Source organism: Microtus ochrogaster, chromosome 19 (assembly GCF_000317375.1).
Source record: "Microtus ochrogaster isolate Prairie Vole_2 chromosome 19, MicOch1.0, whole genome shotgun sequence".
Taxonomy (NCBI): Eukaryota; Metazoa; Chordata; class Mammalia; order Rodentia; family Cricetidae; genus Microtus; species Microtus ochrogaster.
In genome coordinates this window covers 4758769-4772169 of record NC_022021.1, presented here as the reverse complement: position 1 = coordinate 4772169, position 13401 = coordinate 4758769, and the positions used below count along the sequence as shown (strand labels likewise).

Below are 13401 nucleotides of genomic sequence, written 5' to 3'. Positions count from 1 at the left end.
CTTAGAGGATGGATGGGAGGGGCATCTTAGAGGATGATGTGGGAGGGGCATCTTAGAGGATGGCATGGGAGGTGCATCTTGGAGTTACTAGCTGATTTCCTCAACACATGTATGACAACACAGAAGGAACAGAAAAAGATCAGTGCAAGGCTGGAAAGACACCCAAGAGAAAGAGGGAGAAGGAAGAGACTCCAAGAGATCAGCATCGAAAACTGTTTCAGCCAAGACTTAAACAAGTCAGGTGAGCAGAGCCTCTCAGGGTAGATGGACCGCTAAGATGGGAGCCGCCAAAAGCCACCATGGAAAAGACATTAAATAAAGCATTGGAGCTCAGAATTTAACGAGAGAAAAGTTGACGTTGAGTAGAAGTTTCAATGTAGATGAAGTTGTCCACAAAGACTTTCCGAGAAGTAGGTGGGTTTAGAGTTAGAACCAGGAATAGGTTTTCTCATTAGGTGAAGAGGATGCTTTCAAACAAGATGGGCTTAGCAGCGGGAAAATGAAAGAAGCATGAGAAATGTCCTCTTTAAACATTTCCTTGTTGAATTATTAATGTCTGTACATAGATACACAATTTTCATAGTTGGCATGGATCCTGAAGATGGTACTGAACTAGGATGTTCTAAAGCCACTGTTTCTACGCCTCTTGGGTAAAACAGTAAGTTCATAACTTGATGTTCAATTCTAATTACATGATGTAATTTAGGGTCATTTGACAAACCCTTCCATCCCAACCAAATCGAGAGGCCACAGCAGTTGACCGACAAATCACTGAGGTCAATATTAACGCCTTTCATGTCAGTCACTCATTACCACATCCAGCAGCACACGGGTTCCTGAGACTTTAACTAAGTACCTTCAGTTTTGCATTTTCCTCTTTTTTCTTTTTGGATTCCCAGAGTTCCTTCTGATACTCCTGTGAGAGGTTGTCATCCACGAAGGTTAAAACTGCATTTGGGTTTCTTAGTGTTATAATGGTCTGATCGGCCACTCCTTTTTCAATAGCCTCATTAATGGCTATGACTGCAGCATGCACTAAAAAGTAAAAGGACTTTTTTAAACAGGAAAAGGCATCGACAACATTGATATAATAAACTCAAGCAGTTTTATTGTCTTATTTAGCTCCCAGTAAGGAAAAGAAAACTCAGGTGTTGGGAGACAGCTCAGTTGGTAAGTGCTTGTTTGATTCCCAGCATTTATTGAAGAAGCCAGCCATGGTGATATATGCTTGGAATTCCAATACTGGGGAGGTGGACACAGGTGGATATGGTGGATAGCTGGAGTTAACTAGCTGGCTACCCTAGCCACATTTTCTAGCCTTAGGTCCCAGTGAAAGACTCTGCCTCTAAAAACAAGGTCGATAGCTCCTGAGGAATAAATTGTCTTACACATGCAATGCACTCATGTGTACATGCATATCTGCATACACATATCCAGCACAATAAAAAAAAGATATGTTGGACAAATCATGCAATCTCTGCAAGCTCACCCGTCACTGGTCTTGGTCACAGTGTCTGTGTGGTATTCCCTATCTAGTTATTCAGACACTGAGATGAACCAGGGGCTATGCCATCCACTAGGGCACAGAGTAAGCCCTTGCTTCCTGCTCAGGAAAACACAGCCTTAAACAAGTTGGTGGTTCTAAGATATGTCTGATTTAGCTTGTAACATCAAAAGAGTTATAGCAGTATCTACCCTAACCACTGAAGTCCAAAGGCACAGCAAGCAGAACTATGATTTGTGAAATAAAAAAAAAAATATTTCTGAAATCTCTACATTCTCATCACACAAACACAAGTTTAAAACCCAAAAGCAATTACTTGGCTATGTGCAAATACTTTTAAATAATTACAATACTAAGGACAAAAATGTCAGGGTTCTCAGTGTTGACAGTGCTTTTGCAAATAAGGTGAGCATTCCTGAAACCTGCTGCACTGTCTACAAGAAATGTGTCCTTCACCAGTCTCATAAGGTGATGCAGGACAAGAAGGGCAAGGATTCTCTGCCAGGGAAAGCGGCATCCGACAGGGAGCAGAGGGGCTAATGGGCAGATGAAGCCTATTCTGACCCCAAAGGTTCAGTCTGCAAAGGAATTGGTGCTGAGGCTGGAGTCCTTTGAGCCCAGCTGCAGATCTCAGAGGATGTTGCCTATGAAGAGATGTGACTATCTTGAACTGGGAGGTGATAAGATGAGGAAAGGGTTAAATGGTCTGGCTCTAGACTGATGTTGTTATAAGGACAATAAAATCATGAAGTTATTTATATTCACTTCATCTGATTGCAGCTGGTCTTTCTGGGGTAAGTACACTAAAATTATCATCATCATCAAAACTAAAGCAAAACCCTTAGGGTTCTTAAAGTATCTCCTAAGCAAGCTGTTTTACAACATTAATATCAGCAAATACATACGGGCAAGTTGCAGGCCAATGACAAGCGTGGACACAAGGCCGACTTACGTGCAGCTTCGTCCACAGACAGCTCGTTGGCCAGAATGCCACCTATTTTGCTGAAGGCTGGCATCTGGATCCCGTACTTCTCCAGTTCTTTCCTCATATTACTGATTTCCTCCTCTGAAAGGACAACAGGAAAAAAAAATCAAAGGAAGCTGCCAGAGGTGAAGGCGGGAAAGAGACACTCTTCCTCAGGAAGGTGGAGCCATTTCCAAACAATCTGCTTGAGTCTTTGACTCCACAGTACGGGGGAGGGGATCCTGGTAGGCACAAGCAAGATAGGTCAGTCTGGTGGGCTCTGGGGTCACCTGGGAGATGGGCATCTGCCCGTGGGAAATGCTCCTGATTACCTTGGTTGTGGTGGGAAGATCCGCTCACGGCGAGTGGACCATCCTGCCAGGATTCTAAACTGCATAAACGGGGAAAGGGAACTGGGCAGCAGCATGCAGCATGCATTCACAGATCTCTTCTCTGATGGTGGCCACAATATGGCAAGCTTTTTCACACTCCTTCTGCCCTGACTTCACCACCACGGTAGACTGAACCTTGTAACGTGAGCTATGGTAAACGCTTTCCCTCAAGTTATTCTTATTGGGATATTTTGTTGGGATACTTATTACTTATCAGGAAAGAAACCAAGATGGCTGGTTTCCCCTTGTTGGTACTGAGCAGTGATTCTCAACCTGTGGGTTGCGACCGCTTTGGGGACTTGAACGACCCTTTCACAAGGGTCACATACCAACTATTTACATTATGATTCATAACAGCAGCAACATTAAATTATAAAGTCTCAAGGAAAATAGTTTTATGGTTGCAGGTCACCACAGCAGGAGGAACTGTATTAAAGGGTTGCAGCGTTAGGAAGGCTGAGAGCCACTGGGGTAGCGGAAGGATGGAAGGGGTACCATCCGTGGGAAGAAGGCACCTGCATGTTTTCTTAGTCACTAGATTGCAGAGAAGATAAAGATAAATCCGAGTACCTGTAAAGTCCACTTTTCCCAGCAAATCCTGGATCTGGGGTGCAATCCCCAGTTTAAACAGATACAAACTGAAAGACAAAACAGAACCTTTATTATCATAAGTCCTATGACGTACGTACAGCCAAAGAATCCTTCCACTTGACAAGGGTCTAAGAGAGGTTGCATAGCCTACAGTGCCTCACCAGGTACCATGCCAGCCTCAGGTGGGCAAGACCAGAGCTCCAGGCAGTGGCCCAAATACTGGAGCTCTGCAGCTCCGGGGGTCCTCCCTGGGATCACACCCCTCCACCGTTCATGTGTAAGAAGAATAAGAACATGGCTAATAGGCTGGAGCGATGGCTCAGTGGATAAGAGCACTAGCTGCTCTTCCAGAGTTCAGTTACCAGCACCCACTTGGCGCTTACAATCTGCAGCTTCCATCCCAAGGGATGTGTTGACCTCTTCTGGCTTCCAGAGGCAACACATGCATATGGCCCACAGAAAAACACACACATCCGTAAAATTAAAGGTTAAAATTAAAAAAATAAGAAGATAGCTAATGTAAAACAGGCAATAAACACAATTTCTATGCATATTTAACTGATTGTCATTTGTTGGAAAGGACAGTTTTACTTGGATTTTTTGATATTTATCTAAATATTTGTTTGCTATTTCTAAACCATCAGACCAGGAAAACCATGGTTGATATTACAAAGCCCAGTATGGTGTGCACATATTAGTAAGTGGAAGGCAGAAGCTACACTGTAAGTATTTAAAAATAAATCTCTTAGGCAATTAATGATGCCACCCACCAGCCTACCCAGAACCTGACAAAAGGCCTGGAAAGCTGAAATCCAAATCCTATCAAAGAGAGGCGACTATGTGATTCCTCCACTCGAGTCTAGCCACAGCCAGTTCTGCTGCACACTCCTACCTCTCCAAACCCAGGGTTAATTCAGGGAATCATCGAAAAGAGACCTGGTTTCACTTTTTATTCATTTAGAGGTTTAAAATCCATGAAACATTTATTAGACATAATAAACTAAATAATAACATACATGGGAAAATGGGCTGAGAGTGGTCTGGATGACTTGAACATTTTAATATGAATACTCATGAATACTCCCAATGTTCATATTAGATGGATCTTAGCATTTATAAAATCCATTAAATTTCAAATAAATTCATTTTTTTTTATTTTTTATTTTTGGTTTTTCGAGACAGGGTTTCTCTGTGGTTTTGGAGCCTGTCCTGGAACTAGCTCTTGTAGACCAGGCTGGTCTCGAACTCACAGAGATCCGCCTGCCTCTGCCTCCTGAGTGCTGGGATTAAAGGCGTGCGCCACCACCGCCCGGCTCAAATAAATTCAAAATGAAGTTTTCTCAAAGGTAATAAGTTCTTAAATATATGATTAGTCAACATAAGCAGTTTGCACTGAAATTGATTATTTGATTGTAATTTCCATAAAGCTTATTTATATTAAGATATAATAAGAGCTAAAACTGAAAGAGTGATGGTTAAAATATTAGAAAAAAATCACAAATCACCACCCACCTAGCTGGGCACAGTAAGATGCACCTACAGAACCAGATGAGTGAGGGCTGAGAATGGGTATATGAGCTGAAACAACAGAAGGGGGCTCTACCATGGGAGAAGGAGGGAGGGAGACAGAGAGGGAGAGGGACGGAGAGAGAGCGGGAGAGAGACAGAGAGCGGGAGAGGGACGGAGAGCGGGAGAGGGACGGATGGAAGGAAAGAAGGAAGGAAGAAAAAAGAGAGAGAAGGAAATTATCACTTAGCTAAAATTTAGATATTTTTATAAAATTCCCTTTGATTTTGTTTTTATACACGCACACACACACGCACCTCTGTAGATATGTGTTAAATAAATTCTTCAAAAAAATTCCAAAATTCCATAGGCAAACATAGGACAAAAGTTTTCTATACATTTTGCTAAACTATGGTCTTAAACAGACATTGCGTGGCTGGGTGTAGTGGCACACATTAGTAATTCCAGCACCCAGAGACAGAGGAAGTTGGATCTCAAGATTGAGGCCATCGTGGCCTACATATGTGATACTAGTTTGTACTACATGAGAGAGACCCTGTCTCAAAAAATAAAAGAGGGAAAAGACTGAATTCATTTATTATTTGTGATTAAAGGTTTTTTTTTTTTTTTTTTAAAAAATCATTCTATGGCTGGGAATGTGGCTTATATAGTGCACTTGCCTAGCGTGTGCAAAATCTCAGGTTTAATCCCCAGCTCTGAAACAAATCAACGCCTAGCCCCTCAAACAAAATCCCTGTTGATTTCTGCAGAAGAACCTGAATGTGGTTTGACTTTCTAGCTGTGTGCTCTGGGAGCTGATCCGAGTCTACTATCAAGCTGGTTACAGAGCATCTCTCTCTGCTTAGGACCCTGGTTCTCAACTTGTGGGTCACGACACCCCCCTCCCCCGCTTGGATCACATATTAGATGTCCTGTGTATAGATTTTTACATCACAATTCGTAACAGTAGTAAAATTACAGTTAGGAAGTCACACCAAAAATAGTTTTATGGTTGAGAGTCACCCAACATGAGGAACTGTATTAAAGGGTCACAGCGTTAGGAAGGCTGAGAACCATTGTTTCAGGAGAAAAACAACTTGTGAAGTAGTACCTTGACTTGAAGGACTCAGTCAACATCCAACAGGTACCAAATGTCTGAGCAACCCTGAGTTCAGGGACCTTTATAACTCGTGTGTCCTCTGCAGAGGACTGGGGAACTAGGTCTGGGGCCGCGTGACAGGTACTAGCTGATTCCGGGTGGGCATGAGGCTTTTAAGCCCAGGAGTCTCAAGCTCACCAATGTGACTCACTCTCAATCTCCCGATAGACCATGCAGAACAGCTTCTCACAGCTGCGGCGAGGGCTATTCTAGGTTACATACAGAGCCATACACGCTTCTGCAAGGAGCCAACGCCAGCCAGCACCTCTGGCTCCCAGATTCCTCATCCTCCCCAGGAACCGCATCTGATAAGGGTCACAGCAACTGTATGAAGCTGATCACTCAGCTGAACCTGAGAACCGTCAGCTAGGCACCGCCCACTCGACCAGCAGTCTCTCTCTGCGAATGCATTTGCCTTATGCCCATATCATTTCAGAATATTATCAATGAAGACTTTCCAGGGGCTGCAGTTAGTGGGCTCAAGGCCCTGCAATGCGACATTATCAAAAATAGGAGGGGGGATGGGAGGAAGGAAGAGAAGGCACTGAGGGGAAGAAGGAGATAGGAAGAAGTAGGGAGAAAACATTCCCAAAGTGATAGCAATACCATGTTAAGTCTGCCTTCCTTTTTGTCATGGTAAGGATAAACAGGATTTTATACAAGTACTGCTCAATTAGAGTTTTTTCTAGGAAATACTTATTAATGAATGTTTTCATTTTAAGGATTCCGAGGAGAGAATTATTAACCTTTTTCATTTCTTCATTTTCCTTCGAAATCGTACCAAAGTACATGCAACAAATGGTAACTTTATTATATGGCAATTTTAATTTAGCACCAAATTCTGATATTCATCTTATCAGGAAGAGAACATTGAACTTTGAACAGTTTTTTCACTGCCAAGTGTCATGTACTCATAATTCAAAGGCTGGAAGATGGGACACACTCCTTAGCTTAAGGTCTACGTCTTTAGAGGTTATCAAGAGTCAAAAATTGTTTGCAATCAAAGTCTGTGCTAGCAAAGGTCACACCAAACAGGGTCATTTAGGAGACCATGATGACATTTAGGAAGCCAGGTCCAAAGAGCTTAGCTTTCTGTGAGACAGTCAAAGTCAAAAAGCCTACAAAGTTGGGAGGAGGACAAGGAAGTTAGGGAGACTATGGAGGCAGTTGGAGGGGGGAGATGGAAGGTAGACGTGATCATATTTAATCATTTCATTATAAACTTCTCAAAGTTAAGACAAGATTTTAAATTGCTATTGTATTAATTTTATATCAGTTATGCAAAACAGTTAAAGAGCTGCACTAAATATCTGGATGCAGCATTTTTACATATATCTTTTTAATTATTTATCTAGTTGCTACTGATAGAATGCATCCTCTGTCTATTATGCTGTTCTTAAAGCTGGTTTGGATGCCACAACATAGCTTTAACTGGGTACAGTGGCACACATCGACAGTCCCAGCTATTCAGGAGGCAGGGGCTGAGGACCCCAGGAGTGGGGCCAAGCGAGACACCTCAGCCAATCCTTGTCTCACGCACAGAGAAAAGACATAGCATTGTTACAGTAGGAACTAAAAGGTTCTGCTAACGGAATGTGATGATTTTCACACTCGTGGTAAAGAAAGTAGGTGCTATTTCCAATACATTCCACTGTACAGGTCAGGCAAGAGAAATTTCAGTGAACAGACATCCTGGTTAACTAGGAGTCACCACAAGGTGGTGCTGGGAAATTAGTCTGCTGAATGGGAAAGTCTGCTTTGAAATGTGAATCTGAGCTTTTTCTTAAAGTGGTATGATGGGTTCAGCAGAAAACTCACTTGCATGTGGCCCCTCAAACTTCATTTGCAAAGAATTAAATACATCTAATTTAGCTTCAACTTTCAGCATCACCATCACTGGTACTGACATCTAACACGGTATTGCAGTAGTGTTCTGGAGGAAGCCTTGGCCTTACTGTTACCAGCACTGCCCAGTGTAGAGCAGGGAGTCTCTTAGGCTACGAAAAGGGAGGCCACACCTGTATTGCTGAGGTAGGCCTGCAGTGAAGGGGTGACTTGGAGGTCACTAACTCTCACTAGTTCATAAGGTACTAGTTGTATAAGTAACACCAGCTGAACTCTGGGAAGTGAAAATGAAAGTTACAAAATACTATCAGTTTTTAAAATTATTATTAGTTTTAATAAATACATTAAAGATTCTGTGGTGATGAAGCATCAACTTAAAAGGCAGGATGGGCCTGGGTCTACTGAGTTTCTGCCTCACATCATAGCTACCAGCTCTGTTATGGCTGTACCAAGAGCAGTGGACATTTGTAAATCAAAGCCTCGTGGCAGACTGGAGAGAGCTAGCACTGGCAAGGGCTGGGTGTGTGGCCCTAGCAAGGCGGTGGGCATGAGTGTTCAGTAGAGTAAATGGTCAGGGCATCCTAACTTCCCAGGGTCCCCCAGTTCTCAAGCTCCAGAAGTCTTCCCTTTCAGCGTTTCAAACATAACAGCTCAGAGGCCTGGGCTTACATGCAAGGCTGACACCAAGATTTTTATGTTTTGGTTCAAAGGAAAGGAAACCAGAGGCAGCCTTTCCATATGCAAATTCGGTCAGGTAAACTTCCTGAAAAATTAGAAAGACAACTCCAAGGGATTTTAAACAGCAGCCAGTGGGGTATCTTTCTGTGGTGGGTTTCAGGAGATGGTTCCCAGGTCCAAAGAGCTTAGCTTTCTGTGAGACAGCCAAAGTCATATAGCAGTGGAGGGAGAGGGGAGCATGCTATTTAGCCCAAGTGAAGAATTCTGAACGCGGAAGAGTTTGAAAGCTCACCTTAATCTCCAGTACTGCCTTCTCCATCGGTCCCTCCCGAGACCCAAGGATTAGAGTCTGCGGTCAGTGATCTATCTCTAGAGGACTTATTTGTAAATTCAAATGTGCATTGCAAGAATTACAACCAATCAGCCGGGCGGTGGTGGCGCACGCCTTTAATCCCAGCACTCGGGAGGCAGAGGCAGGCGGATCTCTGTGAGTTCGAGACCAGCCTGGTCTTCAAGAGCTAGTTCCAGGACAGGCTTCAAAACCACAGAGAAACCCTGTCTCGAAAACAAAAACAAAAAAACAAACAAACAAACAAAAAAAAGAATTACAACCAATATGGCAATTTAGAGGAACATTCAGTAAATCAGTTTGTTTAGGAGAAGGGAGTGTTAAGCCAATGAGGGTTATACATTAATGCCTGGGCAACACGTCTAAAATCTCCATTGGTGGGTCAGGTAATCACTGTGAGAGAACTGGGGAAAGGAGCCCTCTACAAAGCAGTCGGGAAATTTAGGACAACTAGTCAACCAGAAGTGGGTCTGCCACCACCTGTTACAAATGCAAGCCCTACTGCATGCCACTTATGCGCTGGTACTACATTTGAAAACCAGACACAACTACAGAACCTTGGGTATCTGCAGTCCTGCATGTACCTAGAGGAGACCCCCTGGTTTCCAGCTTGCAGCAGACGTTTAATGGCCCGATGAAGGACACAGTAAGAAAAGCAGCATTTGGCACCCTTATCATGCTTATCTAGAATAATCAGCAGGAATATGTGACTTTGAAGGGATTCCTTGAACTGCAGTTGCTCCATATCTTAAAGCAGTAATAACGAGAACAGGACGAGAACATCTGATTGTGCCCACAATACAAGGATTTTTCAAAGAATGCCAAGGGCGGTCCTACAAGGGCAAAGGGGCTGACAAGGTTACAGGGGCTATAAGGACAAAGGCAGAACTCTGGCTAACCAAACTCAAAGAGTCTATTCCATGCAGAAGGTATTAGACAGGCAGGGTGGTCCACACATGTAATTCCAGGACTAAGGAGGCTGAGGTAGGAGGATTGTGAGTTCAAGTCCAGCCTGAGAGATACAGAGCAAACATGCTATGAACAAACAGGAAAATACTCATCTTGGTTAGGTCTTAGAAAGTCAGGAGTTCAAAATGACCAACACACAGTAAACAGAAGGGAACCGTTAGAGATAAGTAGTCCGTGCACAACTCTTTGTTTAGCTTTGTCAAAAGGTGAGGTACTTTGTTCTTTTTCTGTTCGTGGAGCATAGGTAAGTACTTGTTTTTATATTATACGTATCACAGGAAATAATAAAGACCAGGAGCTCTGAATCAGCCAAAGTCTCCTCAAAGCAAAGGAAGGACTGCAGAGCAAGGACACGACAGAAACAGCCAGGAGAAAAGAGGATCCAAGAGCAGTGAGCACTGAACAGCCAATGAGAGGGAACCCAGGAACCTGATCTGAGGTGCCAAATCAGCAACAGCACTGAGTTGTCCCTGCTTGTCTCCCAGGAGATGGGAACCTCTTGAAATTCCAGCTATAATTTTAAGAAGAAAACTAAAAAAGTTCCACATAGACTTCTAATAATGCTAACAGGCCAGACTAACGCATCGCCATGACAGGACAATGCATTGTACAACACCGGCCAAGTGACACTCGGGGAACGAGTTTCTGTTGGGTAATGGGGAAGAAGAGACAGAAAGGTGAATCTACCTGAAAGCCACAGACCTACAGATGAAAAGTGCTGACTTAGGAAACAAGTCAACCTTAACCTGATGCCGACGGACAGGTTCTGGCTTACCTTGAGACAAGAGCCTAAAGTAAGACCATGTTCAACAAGGAACAGGTCAAAAGCTAGACTTAAAGTGCTGCCCTTTTATTTCTGGTGATATTAAAAATCATGCTGCCCTAGGGTAGGTGTAACGACACTGTACTAACGCGAGGGCAGGCCACATTAGTGCATGAATAATGAAAGCAAGAGCAAAACTACTCCGGAACTTTCCAGCAGTTTCAGTGGTGAGCGTATAGCCCGGTTTGGACATTTCATCAGCTCTGAAGGTATACGAAGGAAATCATGTTGTTTTAACAAGCACATTATGGTTTAAATCATTTTAACATATTGTATTTTATAACTGTTTAAACATTTAACAGTTGCTGGATGTCACTTGTTACGTCTTTATAAACAGAACATCACACAACACACACAGTGTTTTTCTGTGTATAAAAAAACGGCCTCCAGACAATTTTTTAAAAAAAGGTGTAGTAACTCAACTAGGCTTCCTGAACGTTTTTTTTTTTTCCCTGCATAGGTTTTAGAACATTCCAAAAGAAGCCACAAAAGGAAAACATGCCCCATATAAATTTCAAGTCCAAAGTCACCAAAATAGTAACTGGTTTTTGTGTGATTTTGAGATAGTGACTGGATTAGCTTTTCCTGTAACACTCTTTTTTTTTTCTGTAACACTCTTTTTACACTTTCCAGTCCCTGCCCTCACAACAAGACTATTCTACCTTTTTTTTTTAATAGGTAAAGAAGGATAAATATTTTCTTGGAAAAAGAGAAGGCCACCCACCAAGAAGTCAAGTCTTTCTCAATTAGAACAAGTTTGAAAATGCCAGGGTAAGCTGGAAAGTGACAGTAAGGCTGGGATCAGGTGCCAGACAAAAAGGGCCAGGCAGGGGAAGGAAAGTAAGGGCAGGGACTCAGGGGTACCTGGCTGTTAGCCCCACATCAGACTCCAGACAAGTTTGGCCAGGGTCAAAGCTAAATTTGTAGATCAACCAGGCCATAGGCAGGGGCAAGAGGAAGGCAATGCTCAACCAGCAAAATTACCTGGTGTGTCCTTCACTCCCAGCTCTGAGCTATCACCAAAACCTCCGACCTACCCAGTTCTCTACCAGGTGATGACAATTCTTTACTCCAGCCATGCTGCAGTTGTTGAAGCAAGGACAACACATCCCTCCTAACTATGCAACGAGAGCAAACTGCATTCGTTAAAGGGTCCCTTAAAGCGCTCTCCAGCTTCTTGCCCAGCGATACAGAAAAACCTGCCTCCTAGGAGTGACTGACAGCCTTCTAAACAGACCACAGCAGGAAAGAGTTATATGGAAAAGTCTCAGACAGCCTTGGAATTTCTCAGTTTCTTCTTGAGAGGCAGTGGCATAACACATGAGGACAAAGAAAAGAGAAAGAGGGTCATCCATGGAAGAACGTGGTCAGATGTGTGACATGCTTGAGCCTTTCCTGGGCGTCAGAAAAAAGGCACGGAGACATCCGTGAAGAGTAATTGATAAAGACACAGAACCATGACACCAGCATGGGCACACACATGACAACAATAAGCGAGAACTGGCGCAGTCTTTGTTTCTAAGCTGATCGAGCCATTATTTAAACTACGGCAAATACACATTTGTGAGCCCCTATGCCATTCTACAGAGCTTCTTAGGAGCAAAGATTTCGCTCTTTGTAAGCTGGAGAACACACGGCCAGCGTGCCCACTTCAAAAATCAGTTTAAGCTCACATACGTTGCCCTGGAGCATGGTATGGATCTGGAGATCACTACTGTGAAGTGTGGATTTAATAATGACTGGATGGATAGGTCACAAAATCAGCACTAACTCACAGCCTTCAGTGACTGCTTCAAGCTTTGACAAGAACTCTCTGAGGAACACAGAGCAGCACATTTGAGAGTATACCTCAAAAGAAACAGGTTTCTTAAAACGTGGGGTTTTAAGAAAACCTATGGGGCCAGTCAGGGGCAATACTTGCCATTAATCCCAGTACTTGGGAGGCAGAGGCAGGTGGATCTCTCTGAGTTCAAGGATAGCCTGGACTACAGAATGAGTTCCAGGTCTGACAGGGCCATACGGTGAAACCCTGTCTCAAAAATCAAAACAATCCCCTGCCACCACCTCCCAAAACTTTATTGGTATATGGACCCTAAGGGTACTCAGGAAGAGGGATGCCCAGAATAGATTTCCCCTCCACCACCTCCTACAGAAATTATACCCTACTTTATTTATTCATTTTTTAGACATTCTAAGTCATTACAAGAAAGAAAGAAAGAAAGAAAGAAAGAAAGAAAGAAAGAAAGAAAGAAAGAAAGAAGAGAGAGGGGAGGAAGGGAAGGAGGAAGGAAGGAAGGAAGGAAGGAAGGAAGGAAGGAAGGAAGGAAGGAAGGAAGGAAGGAAGTCGAGCCAGATGGCTCGTCTATAGCCCCTGTAGGGGGATTGAGGCAGGAGGATAGAGTTTTGAAGCCAGCCTGAGCTGCACAGTATGACCCCATCTCTAAATAAACAAAAGTAAAGAAAAAAAAAAACCAAAGGAAAACAGAAAGGGTGACAAGATGGCCTCACAGGCAAAGGCACTGCCACCAAGCTCTGTAATCTGAGTCTAAGCCTTGGTCCCTATGCAGTAGAAGGAGACACCCAACTCCTCCACATTGTTCTGTGCTTCCACTGTGTGCAG

General features: G+C 43.4%; 1 protein-coding gene across 2 annotated transcripts in view; it reads right to left on the bottom strand.

Annotated features, from left to right (window-relative positions):
* The window catches only part of Iqgap2 (IQ motif containing GTPase activating protein 2), a 287742-nt gene that overhangs the window by 119853 nt on the left and 154488 nt on the right, over positions 1-13401 (bottom strand). For both annotated transcript variants that reach the window (XM_005356461.3, XM_013349678.2), the window contains 3 exons: positions 3431-3498; positions 2457-2570; positions 857-1035 (listed from right to left, as the gene is read on the bottom strand). In XM_005356461.3, coding sequence (XP_005356518.1) covers positions 857-1035; positions 2457-2570; positions 3431-3498 — 361 coding nt within the window. The remainder of the gene's footprint in view (positions 1-856; positions 1036-2456; positions 2571-3430; positions 3499-13401) is intronic.